The 24,000-nt window shown below is 40.1% G+C and overlaps 1 protein-coding gene across 2 annotated transcripts in view; it reads right to left on the reverse strand.

Moving 5' to 3' along the window:
- The window catches only part of LOC133536409 (protein Niban 2-like), a 103,094-nt gene that overhangs the window by 67,615 nt on the left and 11,479 nt on the right, over positions 1-24,000 (reverse strand). For both annotated transcript variants that reach the window (XM_061876903.1, XM_061876902.1), the window contains 3 exons: positions 12,482-12,612; positions 7,067-7,195; positions 6,893-6,998 (listed from right to left, as the gene is read on the reverse strand). In XM_061876903.1, coding sequence (XP_061732887.1) covers positions 6,893-6,998; positions 7,067-7,195; positions 12,482-12,612 — 366 coding nt within the window. The remainder of the gene's footprint in view (positions 1-6,892; positions 6,999-7,066; positions 7,196-12,481; positions 12,613-24,000) is intronic.

The following is a 24,000-nucleotide window of genomic DNA, read 5'->3' on the forward strand; positions in this document are numbered from 1 at the left end:
CAGGGTGTACACCGCCTTCCGCCCGATTGTAGCTGAGATAGGCGCCAGCGCCCCCCGCGACCCCAAAAGGGAATAAGCGGTAGAAAATGGATGGATGAATTTCAATGATTCATGATACTTACTGGAAACCATGATAAAAATAAAAGCTGTACTTTTAAATTCACTACTTATTGAAAAGTGTTCCAAAGTGTCAAGTATTTAAGATCACTGTGTTTTAACATCGTTTTGCACAGAATTTATATTGCCAAACGGTAACTATGTATTCAAATTAATCATCAGTGTTCTTTAACGCCCATGTATATCAAAAGGAAAGACTAGTGTGCTTATATTGTAAGGATGGAAATTAATTAACAACAATAGTCAGCTATTTTACATTCTGAAAAGAAGAGCAAAGATAATAATTAATAATATTCTTTCAATATAGTGGTAGTTTGACATTATCATGTCATTTGAAATGAAATAGGCTTATAAGAAGAGAAAAATATTTTCCAGGGCAAATCTTAAGAGTTTTTAGTCATTATCAGGGTCAACATTTTAGCCTTTTCACTCTATTATTTCACAGTTTTTCTTTTTTTTATTTCCACAAGGTACCAAAAAAAAAGCACGTTCAACAACAGCACGTTGCTTTTCTGGGGAAATAAGTAAACCAGTGAGTGGTATTCAACTTGTTGCCAAGAGTCTATATCAGTGGTTCTTAACCAGGGTTCGATTGAACCCTAGGGGTTCGGTGAGTCGACCTCAGGGGTTCGGCGGAGATCAAAACACACCCGACTCTTCGTGTAAATACAAACTTCACCATGTTGGCTTATTACGGATACGGCAACAGCTGACTGATTTGCACGTGTGTAATTTGTTTTGAGTTTATGCATTGTCTTAGTTTTGTTGTTAGAACAACGTGATGTTTATGCACAGTTCCTTTTGTGCACCAGTAAAACAAACATGGTAACACTTTAGTATGAACATATTCACCATTAATTAGTTGCTTATTAACATGCAAATTAGTAACATATTGGCTCTTAACTAGTCATTAAGTACTAATTAATGCCTTATTCGGCATGGCCTTATTATAACCCTAACCCTCGAACTCTGACCCTAACCCTAACCAAATAACTAAAATAAGTCTTTATTACTTTGAATATGTTCCCCTAGTGTCCAAATAACTCTATATTAAGTCTTTGTTACTTAGAATATGTTCCCCATACTAAAGTGTTACCAAAAAAATACAACATTGTCTTGAATTTGAAAAAAAAACAACATTTTATTTTTCACTAAAGAAGTGTTCGGTGAATGCGCATATGAAACTGGTGGGGGTCGGTACCTCTAACAAGGTTAAGAACCACTGGTCTATATACATATTTTCTTAGCACTTATGGAAGTGATAAAGTTTGGCTTGCACACTTCTGGATGTTTTCTGCATGAGGATTACTATTGCAACAACACATCATCAGTAGGGTATAACTAACCTGTCTAACATGAATTGATTAACGTGGACCCCGACTTAAACAAGTTGAAAAACTTATTCGGGTGTTACCATTTAGTGGTCAATTGTACGGAATATGTACTGTACTGTGCATTCTACTAATAAAAGTTTCAATCAATCAATCAATCAATCAAAACACGTGGCTTGTGGTGGCGGATCTCTGCTAGTACTCGAAGGATATATTATAACATTATTTGGTATAAAAATTATAATAAAAAATTGTCAAAACAGGCTACAGAGCTATAAGCTATTTTGGCTGCTGACACAAGTAAGAGCAGCTATGGCCTAAAAAACTAAAAATTATATTTCTAAATTTTTTTTTACCGATTCAGAGTTTTAAAAACAATCCCATTTCACTTTTGAATACTTTTTTTTCCTGCATCCCTATTATTTAACCCAGCAAGCATCATTTTTTTTGCTCATATTTGAGTTGCGTAATATATCATGAACGCTGCAGTGTCCTTAATGTATGCACATATATTTATTAAGGGTGTTGAGATTAAGGCTTTTATGGTGCCGAATCCGATCATTCCTAACTGAGACATGTTCATTTCTTGCTAGTATCTGCTAAATTTCTGCTGTAACACGCTACTAGCGACACCACAGGTGTCAAACTCAAGGCCCGGGGGCCAGATCTGGTCCGCGACATCATTTTATCTGGCCCGCAAACAACTGGAAATGATGTGTGTCAATACAGTACTTAGTATTTTCTCACTAAATGTAATGGATTTTTTTCATTTTTAGAGAAAAAATATATGTACTGCTTGAAATTGCATACCTTTTACACTTTAATAGTGTCCCATAATGCAACAAATATTACAGGATATTATACTTTCCAAGCATGTTTTTGTCTAAAAATAAATAAAAATACTTAACTTTACAGCAAACTACCCATCAAATTAATACAAATGACAATAGATTTTATGTTTTTCTTTGCAGCATATTGCTGTGAATTGAAAAAAACACTACTGTTTTTTGACTGTAAAATCTACGGTTGTTGTTTTTAAACGGTGTATTACTGTAAATGAAAAAGCATTTGTTTTTACGGTAGAAAAACTGGCAGCTAAGTTGCCAGAATAAAAAAATAACTTGTACTGTTTTTCCATTAACAATATAATGTTGTAATAACCAATGTAAATTGAACACAAAAATTCTGGCAACCAAGCTGCCAGCTTTTCCCGTAAAACCCCCCCAAAAAACAGTGGTAGTTTTTATATTTACCGTAAAATGTTGTAAAAAAAACAACAACAAAACACTATGTTTTACAGTAAAACTTTGGAAATGTAAAGTTTTTACTGTAAAATCGACAATCTACTTAAAACAATTTATATATTTAATATAGAAATCTAGAGGCAAATGCATATATTTATTATTCACTGTTACAAGCGGCCCTCAGTTGGCAGCCATAACTGCCATGTGGCCCTCAATGAAAACGACTTTGACATCCCTGATCTACACTTCTTAAACTTTGTTTCTTCTGTTGTTTGAAGCTAGATCAGCAGCTAACTTAGCATTTAGCAAGCCTTCTTGTCTGCTCCTGCTTGTTCTTACTTGGTGTGTAACATGTTTATGTTCCTCCTCCAGTGATAATCTACTTGTATGTAATGTTTATTCTCCGCAATGTAGGCATCCATCCATCCATCCATCATCTTCCGCTTATCCGAGGTCGGGTCGCGGGGGCAACAGCCTAAGCAGGGAAACCCAGACTTCCCTCTCCCCAGCCACTTCGTCTAGCTCTTCCCGGGGGATCCCGAGGCGTTCCCAGGCCAGCCGGGAAACATAGTCTTCCCAACGTGTCCTGGGTCTTCCCCGTGGCCTCCTACCGGTTGGACGTGCCCTAAACACCTCCCTAGGGAGGCGTTCGGGTGGCATCCTGACCAGATGCCCGAACCACCTCATCTGGCTCCTCTCGATGTGAAGGAGCAGCGGCTTTACTTTGAGTCCCTCCCGGATGGCAGAGCTTCTCACCCTATCTCTAAGGGAGAGCCCCGCCACACGGCGGAGGAAACTCATTTCGGCCGCTTGTACCCGTGATCTTATCCTTTCGGTCATGACCCAAAGCTCATGACCATAGGTGAGGATGGGAACGTAGATCGAGCGGTAAATTGAGAGCTTTGCCTTCCGGCTCAGCTCCTTCTTCACCACAACGGATCGGTACAACGTCCGCATTACTGAAGACGCCGCACCGATCCGCCTGTCGATCTCACGATCCACTCTTCCCTCACTCGTGAACAAGACTCCTAGGTACTTGAACTCCTCCACTTGGGGCAGGGTCTCCTCCCCAACCCGGAGATGGCACTCCACCCTTTTCCGGGCGAGAACCATGGACTCGGACTTGGAGGTGCTGATTCTCATTCCGGTCCCTTCACACTCGGCTGCGAACCGATCCAGCGAGAGCTGAAGATCCCGGTCAGATGAAGCCATCAGGACCACATCATCTGCAAAAAGCAGAGACCTAATCCTGCGGCTACCAAACCCGAACCCCTCAACGCCTTGACTGCGCCTGGAAATTCTGTCCATAAAAGTTATGAACAGAATGGGTGACAAAGGACAGCCTTGGCGGAGTCCAACCCTCACTGGAAATGTGTTCGACTTACTGCCGGCAATGCGAACCAAGCTCTGGCACTGATCGTACAGGGAACGGACCGCCACGATAAGACAGTCCGATACCCCATACTCTCTGAGCACTCCCCACAGGACTTCCCGAGGGACACGGTCAAATGCCTTCTCCGAGTCCACAAAGCACATGTAGACTGGTTGGGGAAACTCCCATGCACCCTCAAGAACCCTGCCGAGAGTATAGAGCCGGTCCACAGTTCCACGACCAGGACGAAAACCACACTGTTCCTCCTGAATCCGAGGTTCGACTATCCGACGTAGCCTCCTCTCCAGTACACCTGAATAAACCTTACCGGGAAGGCTGAGGAGTGTGATCCCACGATAGTTGGAACACACCCTCCGGTCCCCCTTCTTAAAGAGAGGAACCACCACCCCGGTCTGCCAATCCAGAGGTACCGCCCCCGATGTCCACGCGATGCTGCAAAGTCTTGTCAACCAAGACAGCCCCACAGCATCCAGAGCCTTAAGGAACTCCGGGCGGATCTCGTCCACCACTGGGGCCTTGCCACCGAGGAGCTTTATAACTACCTCAGCGACCTCAGCCCCAGAAATAGGAGAGTCCACCACAGATTCCCCAGGCACTGCTTCCTCATAGGAAGACGTGTTGGTGGGATTGAGGAGGTCTTCGAAGTATTCCTTCCACCTATCCACAACATCCGCAGTCGAGGTCAGCAGAACACCATCCGCACCATACACGGTGTTGATAGTGCACTGCTTCCCCTTCCTGAGGCGGCGGACGGTGGTCCAGAATCGCTTCGAAGCCGTCCGGAAGTCGTTTTCCATGGCTTCTCCGAACTCTTCCCATGTCCGAGTTTTTGCCTCCGCGACCGCTGAAGCTGCACACCGCTTGGCCTGTCGGTACCTGTCCACTGCCTCCGGAGTCCTATGAGCCAAAAGGACCCGATAGGACTCCTTCTTCAGCTTGACGGCATCCCTCACCGCTGGTGTCCACCAAGGGGTTTTAGGATTGCCGCCCCGACAGGCACCAACTACCTTGCGGCCACAGCTCCGATCTGCCGCCTCGACAATAGAGGTGCGGAACATGGTCCACTCGGACTCAATGTCCAGCACCTCCCTCGTGACATGTTCAAAGTTCTTCCGGAGGTGGGAATTGAAACTTTGTCTGACAGGAGACTCTGCCAGACGTTCCCAGCAGACCCTCACAATGCGTTTGGGCCTCCCAGGTCTGTCCGGCATCCTCCCCCACCATCGCAGCCAACTCACCACCAGGTGGTGATCGGTAGAAAGCTCCGCCCCTCTCTTCACCCGAGTGTCCAAAACATGAGGCCGCAAATCCGATGACACAACTACAAAGTCGATCATGGAACTGCGGCCTAGGGTGTCCTGGTGCCAAGTGCACATATGGACACCCTTATGTTTGAACATGGTGTTTGTTATCGACAAACTGTGACGAGCACAAAAGTCCAATAACAAAACACCACTCGGGTTCAGATCCGGGCGGCCATTCTTCCCAATCACGCCTCTCCAGGTTTCACTGTCGTTGCCAACGTGAGCGTTGAAGTCTCCCAGTAGGACAAGAGAATCACCCGGGGGAGCACTTTCCAGTACTCCCTCGAGTGTTCCCAAAAAGGGTGGGTACTCTGAACTGCTGTCTGGTGCATAAGCACAAACAACAGTCAGGACCCGTCCCCCCACCCGAAGGCGGAGGGAGGCTACCCTTTCGTCTACCGGGTTGAACTCCAACGTACAGGCTTTGAGCCGGGGGGAAACAAGAATTGCCACCCCAGCCCGTCGCCTCTCACTGCCGGCAACGCCGGAGTGGAAGAGGGTCCAATCCCTCTCGAGAGAAGTGGTTCCAGAGACCTTGCTGTGCGTCGAAGTGAGTCCGACTATATCCAGCCGGAATTTCTCGACTTCGCGCACTAGCTCAGGCTCTTTCCCCCCCAGTGACGTGACGTTCCACGTCCCAAGAGCTCGCTTCTGTAGCCGAGGATCGGACCGCCAAGTGCCCTGCCTTCGGCTGTCGCCCAGCTCACAATGCACCCGACCTCTATGGCCCCTGCTATGGGTGGTGAGCCCATTGGAGGGGTGACCCACGTTGCCTCTTCGGGCTGTGCCCGGCCGGGCCCCATGGGAACAGGCCCGGCCACCAGGCGCTCGCCATCGTGCCCCACCTCCGGGCCTGGCTCCAGAGGGGGGCCCCGGTGACCCGCGTCCGGGCGAGGGAAATCTGGGTCCATGATTTTTCATCTCCATAAAGGTCTTCGAGCTGCTCTTTGTCTGATCCCTCACCTAGAACCTGTTTGCCTTGGGAGACCCTACCAGGGGGCTTTATGCCCCCGGACAACATAGCTCCTAGGATCATTGGGACACGCAAACTCCTCTACCACGATAAGGTTGCAGCTCAGAGAGCAATGTAGGCAATGATGATTAATTTAGGGGAGCAGCTCCACATTGTCAGCTAGCCACCTCTGTCAGTCAGGGGACAAAAAATAAATCAACTATCTGCCAGAGGTGATTGATTTTTGTGATCCCGACATACTTTTTCACAGAAATTGTCCGAAATTGATTGGTAGCCGATCAATAGGCGCATGTCTAGTTTTTACTGCACTGCTTTTGGTCCAATATCAAAAATACCAGTGTGAATGATAAGATGACTTGCACAATATAATGTACCAAGTATTTTTTTCAGAATTGTAGTCTGGACCAGCATACCAAGAGTCTGAGCGCAGCTTTAGCAACTACACAAACACACACACTGTACTTTTAATCAATAGTCTGATAATGTTATGCATATATTACAATTTTGAGTATATTGGCTTATTGTGCTACCTGGAAGGCTGCTGTTAATCAGTTCCATGTACTCTTCCATAGAGGTCAAGGCCTTGTAGCCAGCACAGTTGATGGTAACTTTAGGATGCAGTCCTCGCTCCTGTGCCTGTTAGATAAAAAAAAAAAAAGTTTCAGTATTCAAGGTGAACAGAGCTGAAAACAAAGTTTACCCACTGTTTTGCTCTCATGGAGGTTGATGGCGTAGTTGTTTGGCACAAAAACGAAGCGATTTCTCCACTTGCGATTCTCCTCTAGGTACTGAAACAAACATCCTGAAAAGATTGTTCGGCCAGCCAAAGGGTCCTGGAAATAAGCACACATAAAACATTCACTGATTTCATCAATTTACATTGTACTCCATATTTTCAGAGTTTTATTAGTTTTCTTTCGAACAGAACAGAAATCACAGTCCATTTTATGCGTTGTCTCAGAGGGGCATGCACAAACATGCAGCTGTCGTATGTTGTGAAGACAGATGAGCTGACACTGTGGATTCATAGAACAACAACTCTGTTCATGTGTGAAATGTGCTCCACTTTCCTTCCAGTGATTGAGAAACAGACCTAGCGACATGGTAATGGGCATGGAAGACTAGAAGCTTGTTATTTAGGTATAACTGACAGATACACAGAAGACAAATCATGACAACTTTCAATCTGCTTACCTTCAGAATCATTGTCAATTGTATTGAAATACTTCAACATCTGTTGTTAAAGCTGTGGCTAATGCAGCGTTTCCCACTACAATCTATAAAACCCCAAACCAGGGAAGTTGGCATGTCGTGTAAATAGTAAATAAAAAGAGAATACAATGATTTGCAAATCATTTTCAACTTATATTTAACTGAATAGACTGCAAAGACAAGGTATGTCTGAACTGAGAAAGTTATATTTTTTTGTAAATAATTAGTAACTTTAAGAATGTAATGGCACCAACACATTGCAAAAAAGTTGGCACAGGGGCATTTTTACCACTGTGTTACATGGCCTTTCCTTTTAACAACACTCAGTAAGCGTTTGAGAACTGAGGAGACCAATTTTTGAAGCTTTTCAGGTGGAATTCTTTCCCATTCTTGCTTGATGTACAGCTCAAGTTGTTCAACAGTTCGGTGTATCCGTTGTGGTATTTTAGGCTTCATAATGCGCCACACATTTTCAATGGGAGTCAGGTCTGGACTACAGGCAGGCCAGTCGAGTACCCGCACTCTTTTACTACGAAGCCATGCTGTTGTAACACGTGCAGAATGTGGCTTGGCATTGTCTTGCTAAAATAAGCGGGGGCGTCCATAAAAAAAGACTGTTTGGATGGCAACATATGGTGTTCCAAAACCTGTATGTACCTTTCAGCATTAATGGTGCCTTCACAGATGTGTAAGTTACCCATGCCTTGGGCACTAATACACCCCCATACCATCACAGATGCTGACTTTTGAACTTTGCGCCTATAACAATCCGGATGGTTCTTTTCCTCTTTAGTCCTGAAGACACGACGTCCACAGTTTCCAAAAGCAATTTGAAATGTGGAATTGTCAGACGTTAAATGAGCATACCTCAACTTTCTCAGTCTTTTTTGCCACTTGTGCCAGCTTTTTTGTAACATGTTGAAGGCATCAAAATCCAAAAGAGCTAATATTTGCAAAAAATAAAAGTTTACCAGTCGAACATTAATACATCCATCCATCCATCTTCAACTGCTTACCCCTTTCGGGGTCGCGGGGGTTGCTGGAGCCTACCTCAGCTGCAATCGGGCGGAAGGCAGTGTATACCCTGGACAAGTCGCTACCTCATCACAGGGCCAACACAGATAGACAGACAACATTCACACTCACATTCACAAACTAGGGCCAATTTAGTGTTGCTAATCAAACCTTGGGAAGGCGTGGCGCAGTGGAAGAGTGGCTGTGCGCAACCCGAGGGTCCCTGATTCAATCCCCACCTAGTACCAACCTCGTCACGTCCGTTGTATCCTGAGCAAGACACTTCACCATTGCTCCTGGTGGGTGCTGGTTAGTGCCTTGCATAGCAGCTCCCTCCATCAGTGTGTGAATGTGTGTGTGAATGGGTAAATGATGAAGTAGTGTCAAAGTGAAGTGAAGTGAACTATATTTATACAGTGCTTTTTCTCTAGTGACTCAAAGCGCTTTACATAGTGAAACCCAATATATAAGTTACATTCAAACCAGTGTGGGTGGCACTGGAAGCAGGTGGGCAAAGTGTCTTGCCCAAGGACACAACGCTAGTGACTAGGATGGCGGAAGCGGGAATCGAACCTGCAACCCTCAAGTTGCTGGCACGGCCACTCTACCAACCGAGCTAAACCGCCCCAAAGCGCTTTGAGTACCTTGAAGGTAGAAAAGCGCTGTACAAGTACAACCCATTTATCATTTATTTATAACCTATCCCCAGATGCATGTCTTATATCTTATATAATACATTTCTCCTGTCCAAAGTCAAAACCTAGTAACTCACTTCTAGCTGATTTTGAGAAAACAAAGGAAAACCAATCTATCTTGATGCTGTCTTACAAAGATCTACAAAGTCATCAAATGTATAGATGTTTTCTTGAGCTTTCATTTTCTTGCCGATTGAGCCATGGATTGAATCTGCTCTCATGAACGTGTGCCTTTTCTCCAGATATTTTATCACAATCTCGGGTGGGCCCCATTCTGCGTTTGCACATTGGGCAAGAGCCGTGTACAATGTCCAGTTTTTATTTTGACCTCCACAGTTATCTGCCCAAAAGAGTATGCAAGGGGAAGAATCAAGAACAATACATTTAATGAAGGTGCTTGCAACGTCCTGGGCCAATCTTCTAAATATCCCCTCGTGCCATAATATCACATAATCAGGTTGACCGTCGGCCCCCATTGGTGCAAATGTCTCATTAAAGACAATAAGGCGACTGACAAAGAAGTTCCGATTGGTCCCTTGAGATACTAGGTTTTTCTGTTGTATCTACGCGGTTATGTGGTAGTTGCTAGGTCCTGCCATGCGCCTAACAGCTTACTTAAGGAACAAATTACAATATCGCATACACTAATTAAGCGTATCACCTAGGAACTCTAAAATTATTATCAGCTCAGTTTTGACCAAAATTGAGTTACTGGGTTTTGCCTTTGGACGGGAGATCTTGTCTTTGCAGTGTATTCAATTAAATATAGGTTGAAAAGGAGCGGCAAATTATTGTATTATGTTTTTATTTACAATTTACACAACGTGCCAACTTCACTGGTTTGGGGTTTTGCATTTGTGGTGTTCTAACTTGCACAATTGGCAGTGACACATGTATGTAATCTATTAAAAAGACAATTTTTTTATACATACATTTAAAGGCAAATCTTTGTGTTATTATTATTGTATCAACATTTCAGCTTTTTTGCTCTATTTTTCAATTCATTTCTATATTTATATTCATTTTTATTTTTGCCATTTTTTTTTTTTTTAAATCGTTATATTTCTTCAATGTGTCACAATCAATAAAAGCCTGCATGGGTTCTACAAGTTCTTGATTTGATATGCAACGGATCCTACTGTTTAAATGTTTATATCGCAGACGATATCTTTCATTTAATCGTGGCAGCCAAAATTGTAATTGTGATTAAAATGTAATTAATTGTTCAGCCCTACTCCAGGCTTTGTCAACATAGCATTATCGATAGTTATGACTTTAGCCTGTCAAACACAGGCTGGACTGCAGACGGGTGTTGTTCCTCACCGCGTTTTGCACACCGATAGTAATACATACTCCAGAGGCTTATAGAGGTGCATGCATGTCCTGCAGCGAATACTTCACCATTGTGACTGCCTGTATTTGATTACAGTATAACTGAATGATGAAAGAAACTGACAGTCTTTCACTTTTAATGCACACGGCGTGGGAATTCGGAGCTGAGCTATGGCGTACTACCTAACTAGTCTACTGTGGTGGTCCAAATGTATTTGTGGCGACCAATACATGTATGGTAAACACTGTGTATGAACTTGGCTTAACTTTTTGACTTCCGGCGAGAGGAGCAATTTTTTATTCAATAAAATTAGTAATTGTGACAAACACATTTTTCTTTTAAATATGATCTGTTAAACCACCAATGGCGGCATAAACTAGCCAGTGGAGTTCTTGTAATATTTTCTGGTTTGAAAAATTTTACTTTGAACAAGTTGCTAAATGTTCAGTTGTAGGGCTGGGCGATATATCGATATACTCGATATATCCCGGGTTTGTCTCTGTGCAATACAGAAAATTACTATATCGTGATATTCGAGTATACATTCTCACACAGTTGCTTTTAGCTGCAGGCATTACACTACATGCATTTCCCACTCTATCTTGTCTCTCCTTCTCACAGAGACTTAAAACAAGGGCACCGTCTTACATACGTCACATGTGCAACGTCACACGCTCCCGCGGTGCAGACAGGTAGCGACATGGTAACAATAGCTGTAATGCTAACGGTGCGGTGCGGGTGGTAATACGAGAGAGAGAAGGTGCGAATCTGGTAACAAATGAAGGAATAATTACTTCCCAAGGTGGCGGTTTGGCTTAAAGCGGGAAAATGTTGAACAATTATGTGGCAAAAGCGTTGCTACAAAAAGTAGCACCACTCCTAATGTAACATAATTTGCAAAGTCACCCGCTAGAGAATAAGGAGTGCTTGAAACTCTGCATGTCAACATCTCCATTCGGTGCCACATCAACAAAATGCCGAAGCAACTATTTCAGGGTCAACAAGGCATTAAAAAAATAGTCAACAACAGAAGGAGATAACATCTGCAGGAACCTACCACATAGCGAAGGACATACACTATTTGATTTCCGATAATGCAGCTCATTTTTATTTGACAGTTATTGAAATATAGTGTGACATCATGCACTATTGTAGTGGCAGTCTGTACAAAAAGTGCACTTTAATTTAGTGTTCTTTTGATATGTCATCTTAGTGACATTATGTACACTCATAGCTTGTTTTAAAATGTCTCTGACAATCTTGCACTTTCTGTTTTGGAAATGACATGAATGTTTGTGCCACTGCTTAATAACTGTTTAATAAATACAGTTTTGGTCAAATTACATAGTTGTGATTTCCCTCTCTGCATAAAATTTTAAAATAAGCATATATTAATGAAGTATGAACAAAAATGTTTAAATGTAGACACATAGAATTATCATACTGCTGTGATTATATGCATCAAGTGTTCATCCAAGGTTAAGGCAAAATATTGAGATATATATATCGTGTATCGTGACATGACCTAAAAATATTGAGATATCAATAAAAGGCCATACCACCCAGCCCTATTCAGTTGTATTTTCTTTATCTAAATTTAATACATAGTTTTGATTTGGCTTGTAGAAATAATGTGTTACTTTACTTTACTTGCCTATAAAGAGTTAATTATCTCTGCAGTGAAGGTATAATAAATGAACTTTGGCTAATTTGGCCCTGATGTGTAATTTGATGCGTACGTGCTTGTGTGTGATTATGGTTCACGTGTTTGAAAAATGGCTCAGGTTAAATTTGCATTCCCATTGTCTGACATAAAAACATATTTTACAGGTTGACTGAGGTTAAAAGTACAAGGGTGAACTCGCCTTTCGGTGCAGCATCTGTGACTGTGGCCCAGCTCCTCCTTCAATCTCGTAGCGGACGCTGTTGAAGAGAGCAACCGCGTACTGCTGTTCGTACACGTCACTGAAGTTTCGCATCACATCTTTGGTCTTCTCTGCAAAAGGGAACAAAGGGACACACTTAAAAAAATTGGGGCGTCAAAATGATACGATACAGCAACGTTTGAGATGCCCCAAAGCAATATTGTTTATGACTAAGGAGTGAAATGATAAAACATTTTTGTTGCCAAACATTCAGTATTGGGAATGCAGCAATTATTTACAGAATTAAATCAATCTTTTACATGTATTTTGTTTGTGCTTTGTACTTACATTTTTGACAGATATACAATAGCTGTCAAAAATAAGTACAGTTCTTACATTACAGCTACCCTTTTCATTAGTGTATTGTCAAAGGACAATATTTTAGCAATGAAACCTGGATATACAAAACCCAAAACCAGTGAAGTTGGCACGTTGTGTAATTCCTAAATAAAAACAGAATACAATGATTTGCAAATCCTTTTCAAATGACATTCAATTGAATAGACTGCAAAGACAAGATATTTAATGTCCGAACTGAAAAACACCATTTTTTTTGCAAATAATCTTTAACTCAGAATTTAATGGCAGCAACAAATTGCAAAAAGGTTTGCACACATTTTTACCACTGTGTTACATGGCCTTTCCTTTTAACAACACTCAGTAAACATTTGGGAACTGAGGAGAACAAATTTTTAAGTTTTCAGGTGGAATTCTTTCCCATTCTTGCTTAATACGTCTTAAGTTGTTCAACAGTCTTCGTTGTCAATTTTTACGCTTCATAATGAGCCACACATTTTCAATTGGAGACAGGCCAGTCTAGTACCCGCACTCTTTTACTACGAAGTCACGCTGTTGTAACACATGGCTTGGCATTGTCTTGCTGAAATAAGCAGGGGCAACCATGACAGCGTTGCTTGGATGGCAACATATGTTGTTCCAAAACCTGTATGTACCTTCCAGCATTAATGGTACCTTCACAGACGTGTTATTTACCCATGCCTTGGGCACTAATACATCCCCATACCATCGCAGATGCTGGCTTTTGAACTTTGCGCCTGTAACAATCCGGATGGTTCTTTTCTTCTTTGTTACAGAGGACACGACGTCCACAGTGTCCAAAAACAATTTGAAATGTGGACTCGTCAGACCACAGAATATTTTTTCACTTTGCATCAGTCGGGCGGGCTTTATATATCTGGCCAATAATTGACTAAAAGAGCACGCACTTGGCGCGATGATGTCAAGTTATCGATGGAAAAATGCCTTTTTAGACGATATGATTTGCCTAGGAGACCCCGAAGGTAACAAGCGGTTGCCTTGTTGCTTTTCCATTGAGAACAATAAACTAGTTTTTAGTAAAAGTTTGCTGGTTTCAAGAGATGTAATGCTGAGCGATTATCATTATGTCAAGATAATGGCACTAGCATTTACTTAATTTAAGAATATTTTTCAACATAAGCAAAAATCGCTCATTTTTTTCTATCAAGAAAAGTGCACTTGTTATTAGTGAGAATACAATTTTTTTTTTAAGGTATTTTTGGGTTCAATGAAGTTTGCTAATTTTACTTTTTTTTAGGAAAGCATATTTTCTTATTCTATTGGCAGATACCGTAATTTTGCTCAGTTCAAATAAAATACCCCTCATTTTTGTATTTTTTTTTCTTCTTTTTGAACACTGATTATTTGCATTGTGGTTAATAGTGAAATCGGACTACTATTCGAAGACAACCCTTACAATTAGAGGGACATTATTTATTATGTTTCATTGGAGCAGGTCGCGGGGCATCAAAAGTAACAAGAGTACCATGCTGACCAAAAAACCTCGCAAAACATTGCCGCTCATATTTTTTACCCAGACGGGGAGGCAAGGCTATGAAATTCTTCTTCACAACCTTGACTCTCCCAGCCTTGCACCCTCCGTTTTTGACAGCTTTCCAACCATAAAATAAAACACGAAATGCAAGAAATAACTGGAAAAGATGTGTCAGCATTGGTGGGACCAATAGTGTGTGGACTAATAGTATGTGGAGAAAGGTTAATAACTTAAATTTCATTTCTTTTAACTGATCAATTAATCAGAGTTTCCATTCTCCCAGGACGCGTCGCCAGTGCTTGACCCAGTTTTAGAGCTGCATCATCCCTCAACAGTCTGCCCAAGGAGCCAATGGAGGCGAACTGTTTCTTTCCCACGTTCCAGCCGTGGAAAAAAGAGCCAATCAATGTGTTTGGCGCAGTCAAGAGCAGACAGCGTAGACTGTGATCCGTTTATGGAAGGGACAACAGGAAATAGGGAGGCAGACAAAGTGGGAAAGCAGGAAGAATAGCGCTGACAGAGCAGGACTGAGGAAAAAGAATGCAGTGACAACTAAACTAAAGAGAAAGAGTGGAAATTTCAAATGAGGAAGATAATTGACAAATGTACAAAAATATTTTTCCATGCAATTGTATTTTTGTTCTGGGTCTGTCTGGGAGAATATTGCAAGATACACTCAAAAGAAAATCTTTGTTTCGGAACATTTACTGTGGTTAGGCTTGATCTAATTTCCACATTTAATCCATTATCCATTTTCTATAACCGCTTGGCAATGACAGAGAGCATACAATGAGAAATTCTACTAAGGGATGTTCCAATGGACTCAGATCTTCAGACTGCAAGGCAGACATCCCAACCACCGCCTCACTGTGATGCCACGTTTCATCAACCTAATAAAAGTTGACAAACACAGACACACACACAAACATAAACAAGCACGCAGAGTAGATTGCTTCTCGGCAGCCATGCTTAACAACCATCTCCTTCTGTAGTAGAAATTACAGTATATCGGAAGAAACAAATCAATAGAAAGACTACAAAATAATCCATAGAGCCAAAACTAATGTTACACCTGCTGCTTCAAGGATAAATAAGAATCCACCCTCTTGCTGGTCCAGCCAGTCAAGATACAAAACACTTCTCCAAAACAAAAAAAATGGAAGTTGAACAAGCTTACGAACCACCAGTGCTGACATATGACCACTACGTGACTCAACATTCCCAAATGTGACCATGCGATGAACTAAAGAGCTGGCCTCTACACTAAGGCACTACAGAAACAAAAATAAAACAAAATTTAAATGTACTGAAATAAAAATCTATGTAATTGTTTCCTGAGCTGCTGCATTCCATATTTGTTTTTTTCTAAAAAAAAAAAAAGTTAAAAAAACATTTTCACCATATGGTCACACACAAAGTCAAAGACACACCAAGTGCCGATTTAGTTGTACATCGAGGTTTTCATAAATTAAAGCTGCCACACTTTACTAACAAATTAGGGTTTTTTTTACGTGAAAAGCTGATTATAAGTAATTCATGGTGTGTGTGTGTGTGTGTGTATACACACATATATATATATATATATATATACACACATCGAGAGGAGCCAGATGAGGTGGCTCGGGCATCTGGTCAGGATGCCACCCGAACGCCTCCCTAGGGAGGTAGGAGGCCACGGGGGAAGACCCAGGACACGTTGGGAAGACTATGTCTCCCGGCTGGCCTGGGAACGCCTCGGGATCCCCGGGAAGAGCTAGACGAAGTGGCTGGGGAGAGGGAAGTCTGGGCTTCCCTGCTTAGGCTGCTACCCCCGCGACCCGACCTCGGATAAGCGGAAGATGATGGATGGCTGGATGGATGTATGGATATATATATATATATATACACATACACACATATATACATATACACATACACACATAAATAAATAAATATACACACACACACACACACACACACACACACACATATATATATACATATATATATAAATATATATATATATATATATATATATATATACATATATATATATATACATATACATATATACATATATATATATACATATATTTATACATATATATATGTACATATATATATATATATGTGTGTGTGTGTGCGTATATATGTATATATATATATATATATATATATATATATATGTGTGTGTGTATATATGTATATGTGTGTATATGTATGTATATATGTGTGTGTGTATAGCCAGTGCCCCCCGCGACCCCAAAAGGGAATAAGCGGTAGAAAATGGATGGATGGATGGATGGATACACACATACATATATATATATACATACAGTACCGGCCTAAAGTTTGTACACACCATCTCCTCATTTAATGCGTTTTCTTTATTTTCATGACAATTTACATTGTAGACTGTCACTGAAGGTATCAAAACTACAAACCCAGTTTCCATATGAGCTGGGATATTGTGTTAGATGTAAATATAAACGTAATACAATGATTAGCAAATCATTTTCAGAGCACATATTCGATGTTAAAACTGATAAACATTTTTTTTTTTGCAAATAATCATTGACATTAGAATTTGATGCCAGCAACACGTGACAAAGAAGTTGGGAAAGGTGGCAGTAAATACTGATAAAGTTGAGGAATGCTCATCAAACACTTATTTGGAACATTCCACAGGTGTGCAGGCTAATAGGGAACAGGTGGGTGCCATGATTGGGTATAAAAAACAGCTTCCCAAAAAACGCTCAGTCTTTCACAAGAAAGGATGGGGCGAGGTACACCCCTTTGTCCACAACTGCATGAGCAAATAGTCAAACAGTTTAAGAACAACGTTTAGTTTCCTCACTTCCAGAACGTTTATTAGGTGTTGTTAAAAGAAAAGGTGATGTAACACAGTGGTGAACATGCCCTTTCCCAACTAGTTTGGCACGTGTTGCAGCCATGAAATTCTAAGTTAATTATTATTTGCAAAAAAAAAAATAAAGTTTATGAGTTTGAACATCAAATATCTTGTCTTTGTGGTGCATTCAATTGAATATGGGTTGAAAAGGATTAGCAAAATATTGTGTTCCATTTATTTTTACATCTAACACAATTTCCCAAGTCATATGGAAATGGGGTTTGTATGAATGAACGTAACAAAAAAAGTTATTTACTTAACAAAAAAAGGTGAAAAAAATGAAAACAGGCTTTATATTGTAGTTTCTTCAAATAGCTACCCTATGCTCTGATTACTGCTTTGCACACTCTTGGCATTCTCTCGATGAACTTCAAGCACACCCGTGAAGTGAAAACCATTTCAGGTGACTACCTCTTGAAAAATAAAGTAAAATAATGAAATAAGGAAAAAAATATATGTTGATATTAATTAGAGATAACAGATTAGTTTTTAAATGTATGCATAACGTTTATTAAGCCGTTTAAAGGAAAATACGTGCATCATCAGCGAATATGCAATTTATGACCACACCCCAAGCCACGCCCACACTGCCACAAACAAGCTGGGGAAACCCCAGTGTATTGATGTTATTCAATTAAAATGGGCAAAACAATACTTCAATGAGCAGGTCATATTGATATGACTATTGATAAAAACATTTTTTGCAGATTTTAACACTCTAATAGACTCCAAGTGTAAAATTGTATCTTTGATTAATTCTTAAAATGTTAGCTATTTAATAGATTGTATGTTTAATCTTATGATACGTCCGCATCGGTGCATATCTGTGTGTGTGTGGTGTGTGTGTGTGTGTGTGTGTTTTGCATTTGTTATTGTGCCCTTTTTTTTTTTAAAGGCATTTAAATACGTACTTGATTTGATGTCGACCAAGTTTATCTGGCTGACTTTGGCTGAATTTATAGTTAGTTACTTTTCACACAACTTCTTCTCACACATGCTGAGAAGAATAAAGGTATAAGCTAACATTTTTACCTAGATTCAAGACCAAGATGTCCGACATTATGCCTCTGCATAAAATGCCTGCAGAGTTTCTCCTAATGTAAGTGAATGTGTCGCGCTGGAACTGCATTTTTATTACCGCCACACCTTGAACATACTTTTTTTTTTAAACTTGAAAACAAATGAAATATAATGTACATTGTAGCCCCCAGAAGCACTCACACAAAGTCTGATGCCATTTATTTTTATTACCAATCTTATGATAACAAACAGTACAATTCCAACAGGTTTTACTTGCCGTGCAAACACTTTCAAAACACTCAACAACATTTCCTCATTCTCCGCGAATTAGCTTTCAGGCATGGACGCTGTGTTTGTAAACATCAGAAAAACAAACATCGAATTCAAACCAAGCGGACATAAAACATTAACATTAGCTGGTCATTACAGTATGAAATGATACATAGCCTATTATGTGTGCACTATTGACAAGTGATGTACCGAAAACTTGACCACTGAAAAAATACTTTGATCACCGAAAACCGCGCTAACAAAACCGGATGTAAACAAAATGCACACCATTGTCTGTAGCGTTGTCAGTATGGGTGGGGAAAATAATCGATTTTTAGATTAGTCGCAATTTGGACATGGACAATGATAAAATCGATTAGTTAACGTCAATTATCGATAATCGATTTATTTATTGTAAAAAATGTAATGCAGATAATTTCTAAAATTTGTCTGGATGCAGCAAGTCAGCTCAGAGAGTGATCCGATCAGCTCCGTTATTACAGAATAAAGCACATATGTTCCAGTTAATCCTTTGTTGATGTCTGAAGTGCTGATATCAACCAAACCTAACGCCCCCCGCCCCAACCCCCTCCACATCCCACCCCCCGGATTATAAATAATTCAATGTACATTCTCTGATGATTAACTTGTGTAATGACTGTAGTATGCTGATAGTATATAGTTATACCGTGAATTGATCAACGTGGACCCCGACTTAAACAAGTTGAACAACTTATTCGGGTGTTGCCATTTAGTGGTCAATTGTACGGAATATGTACTGTACTGTGCAATCTACTAATAAAAGTCTTGATCAATCAATCAAAATATAACGAAATTAATGTAATGGTAATTAATACAACTGTGTTTTTTTTATTACAAATCCACTGTATTTTAAATGTTGCAAGTGATAAACGCTTATTTAGTAAAACGAAAATAAATGTAAAACTGCATCTACATATAAATTATAGAAGCATTAAAAATGGATTTTTAATCAAATCATAGCCTCAATAGTAAATCGTATACTGTGATGAGCTTAAAGATTCCCAACCTGTAGTTGTCAGCATGTCTGTGATGTGGATGTGATTTTTTTTTTATTGATACACAGTACAGGCTAAAAGTTTGGACACACCTTCTCATTCAATGCATTTTCTTTATTTTCATGACTATTTACATTGTAGAGTGTCACTGAAGGCATCAAAACTATGAATGAACACATGGGGAGTTATGTACTTAACAAAAAAAGGTGAAATAACTTAAAACATGTTTTATATTTTAGTTTCTTCAAAATAGCCACCCTTTCCTCTGATTACTGTTTTGCACATTCTTGGCATTCTCTCGGTGAGTTTCAAGAGGTAGTCACCTGAAATGGTTTTCACTTTACAGGTATCATAGTTTTGATGCCTTCAGTGACAATCTACAATGTAAATAGTCATGAAAATAAAGAAAATGGATTGAAATGAGAAGGTGTGTCCAAACTTTAGGCCTCTACTGTATATATTGCAGATATACCTACAAAATGTGCCAATATTGAGAAGACAGTGGCGACTTTTAAGAAGAGAAAGTCCAACTCGAGCAACAGCGCGAAGCAAGTGTGACGTCATGCTCGCTGAAGCTAATAGGGAACATGAACTTTGTTTAGACCCTCGTGAGACAGGTAAGTTTTACCCTACTGATGATGTGCTGTTGCAATAGCAGAGTCTCTAAACAGAAGTTGAGTCTATAAACACATTCTATATTAACACCAGAAGAAGATGCTGGATTTTAATTTAAAAAAAGTCATTAAAATCTGTCCAACACTTGAAAACATCTCAACAAAGTACACTGAACGAAAAGGAGCAATAAATGAAAATATGCCAAAACGATTAAAAAAAAAATTAGGACTAATTAATAATAACAGATTTGTTTTAAATGTATATAAGCATTTTTTTGCATTTTTTAAGAAAAAAATATTCATCCAACCATCCATTTTCTACCGCTTGTCCCGTTCGGGGTCGCAGTGGGTGCTGGGGCCTATCATAGCAAATTATGCAAATTATCCAATGTCATTCTGACCCGCTAATAACCACACCCCCCACTGCCACAGGTATCTTGGCAGTTTCTGGGGAAACCTGGGCTTGCGTGTTACAGATGTACTACCATAGAAACAAAGTCCGCTTTGCAAAATGAGCAAGGTGTTCATGTTTTTAACAAGACGAAGAGTAAATGTTCTCACACATTAGATCGTATCACTGCCGATGTTTTAGTGCGTGGCGATGCGGACCTGCTTCCGCCTGGAAAAACCGCAATGACGACGTCAAAACCATTGTCGACAAATATAATTGTGGGCTACAAATTTTATTGTCGACATTTGTCGACAATATCAACTAATTGTTTTACCCCTTTCGTTCACAATCATTATGAAAAAATTGACAACGGACGTTTTATTTTATTTTATTAATTGTATTATAAATAGTAAATAAATGCGATCAAAAGTCTGCTGACAATGGAGCCTATGGGAAACGCTCTATTCTGCCTATAAAGCCCTTCAAAAACGTCCAAAAACCTCCATTAAGGTTTTAGATATAAAATGTAAGTATATATGCAATGTAGTTACAACATTTATTATTTTAGTACAATATTTTGCGGACTATAAGGCGCACTTGAAATCCTTTTTTCCCGCCTCAAAACTCGACAGTGAGCCTTAGAACCCGGTGCGCTTAATGTACAGAATAATTCTGGTTTTGCTTACTGACCTCGAAGCAATTTTGTTTGGTACATGGTGGAATGGTAAGTGTGACCAGTAGATGGCAGTCACACATAAGCGATACGTGTAGACTTCAATATGACTCAAGTAAACAACAACAACATTTTATAGGTTCCATTGAAAATACAGACTTTTACATACGACGCTCAAAAATCCATCAAAATGTTTTAATACGACTTTGGTAAGCTATGAAGCCGCACCGCTTGATGGATTGTACTGAGCATCAACATACGAGTATTATTATGGTGTGTGTATAAGGTAATACATATTATCTGGTGTTTTGTTTCGCAAAATTTAGCTAAATCAAGTTCTTACCTTCTAGTACCTGTTGATCTGTATTTGGGATCTGCAAAAGTCCTGAAAAATTTGCACGTGTCCTCCTTTGTAGTCAATAAGTTTCTTCTTTTTCTCTATATTCTTGTTGTGGGACATTCTCTGCTGGTGCCATTTCTAATATAAAGTAGTGTAAAGTTCTTACTTATATCTGTCTGTAAACTCGCCATGTAAGCGCTAAAACATACCGGTGTAGTGAGTTCACATTATTCACCCAAGGAACTTTAGTTATTAGAGAGTTCCGGTCGGACGTTTTTTCACGTTGTTGTTGCACTAGTGAGCCACGGATGAGAAGATCCTGCTGCATTATTGATTTAAGTGAAGTGTGAATGTTATTAAAACAGTTAAATCCATCTTTTGACACTTTTTCAACTCCCGTCCTTGCACGCTACACTTCTACAACAATGACGGGGAGAAGACCCTGCCGAAGATGAGCCACGTAAAGAGTACCGCCAACAAAATGCCGCATCCTAAAGCGACTGTCAGAAAGCGGCTTTAATATGATCTGTAAAACATAATTTATGCAAAATTTTTACCAAAGAACCACCATTACATGTTATATAGACCACAGAGAAGTGTTTTCAATTTAGAAAACAAAAAAAAAAGACAACTCCTTTAATGCGCCCTATAATATAGTGTGCCTTATATATAAAAAAAGACCATTCATTGTCAGTGCGCCTTACAATTCGGTGCGCCCTATGGTCCGGAAAATACGCTATTTTGATTATTTTAAGCATATAAGGTGCATTAATTTAAAAAATGCATCACAACGTTCGTTTCCCCCAATACATCGACGACATCAACAACATAAATTAAATCACCTCTTTTTAGGTTAACGACTCAGCTCATAAATCCCATCAACTCAGAAATAAAAGGTATTGTGTAGACAAGGTCACAAAAAACTTAGTCTCTGATGAGATAACTAAACAAATGTATTCGATCCACCTGAGAAAAGGATCATCCAACGTTTTTGAGACGACGCCATCAAGTGAGGTCACTAGACAGATCAATTCACCAGTAGGAATGCAAATGAAAGCTGAGAGAAGACAAGTGGACCTACAAGTTTTTAACGACATTAAGACATCTCAAACCTCCCAAAGTCAAGATTGAGCTTTCACCATCTGAAACTGTTTGGATTTGTGTAAATAAAAAAGGCTGTGATTTTTCAAGAAGACCTCCTTAAAAAAACAGTGGCTGTGTAATGGATGACGTCAAATGCTGCAAAAAGCAGTACACCACGTTGAGTATTTAAAGGGGAACTTTATCACCAGACCTTTGTAAGCATCAATATATACCTTGATGTTGTAGAAAAAAGACCATATGTTTTTTTAACCGATTTCCGAACTCTAAAAGGGCGAATTTGGCGATTTAAATGCCTTTCAATTGATAGCCTGTCGGAGCGATGACCTTTCACCCGTGACGTCACAACGTGAAGCAATCCGCCATTTTCTCAATCTCATTACATGCAACAGGTCAAATCAGCTCTGTTATTTTCCGTTTTTTCGACTGTTTTCCCGTACCTTGGAGACATCATGCCTCGTCGGTGTGTTGTCGGAGGGTGTAACAACACGTACAGAGATGGATTCAAGTTGCACCAGTGGCCAAAAGATGCGAAAGTTCCTCGTTTGTTCCGCACACTTTACCGACGACAGCTATGCTACGGCAGAGATGGCAAGAATGTGTGGATATCCTGCGACACTTAAAGCAGATGCACTGAACTTATAACATTGTGCATAAATGCACAATGGTGAGTTGTGTTGATGTTATTGACTTATGTGGAGTGTGCTAATCAGACATATTTGGTCACGGCATGACTGCAAGCTAATCGATGCTAACATGCTATTTAAGATAGATGTATGTACATATTGCATCATTATGCCTCATTTGTAGCTATATTTGAGCTCATTGAGTTTCCTTTAAGTCCTCTTAGTTCAATTTATATCTCATGACACACCATCTGTATGTAATATGGCTTTTATTTTTTTGCTCTCTCTCTCTCTCTCCCTCAAACGCTGTATCCAGCCTTTCCCTCTACCCACATTTAATGCCAAACAAACACATACCAATCGTTGATTAAAAGGTGATCGCCAAATTCGTCCTCGCTTCCTCCCGTGTTGCTGTCTGTCGTGTCGTTTTCGTCGGTTTCGCTTGTAGACGGTTCAAAGCGACATGACTCAATAGCTTGATCAGACCAGATTAAAATTGAACCCCGAAAGGGAATAAGCGGTAGAAAATGGATGGATGGATTTATAAGTTCATGTTTTATATCTTCAAAATCAAATATAGATGCGCACAGCTGATAATTTCAAATATTAATTTAGATGCACATGTTTTATATTCTTAAAATGACATTTAGATGCGCACAGTTTAGATTTTCAAAATTCATTTAG

Source organism: Nerophis ophidion, linkage group LG17 (assembly GCF_033978795.1).
Source record: "Nerophis ophidion isolate RoL-2023_Sa linkage group LG17, RoL_Noph_v1.0, whole genome shotgun sequence".
In the NCBI taxonomy this organism is placed as follows: Eukaryota; Metazoa; Chordata; class Actinopteri; order Syngnathiformes; family Syngnathidae; genus Nerophis; species Nerophis ophidion.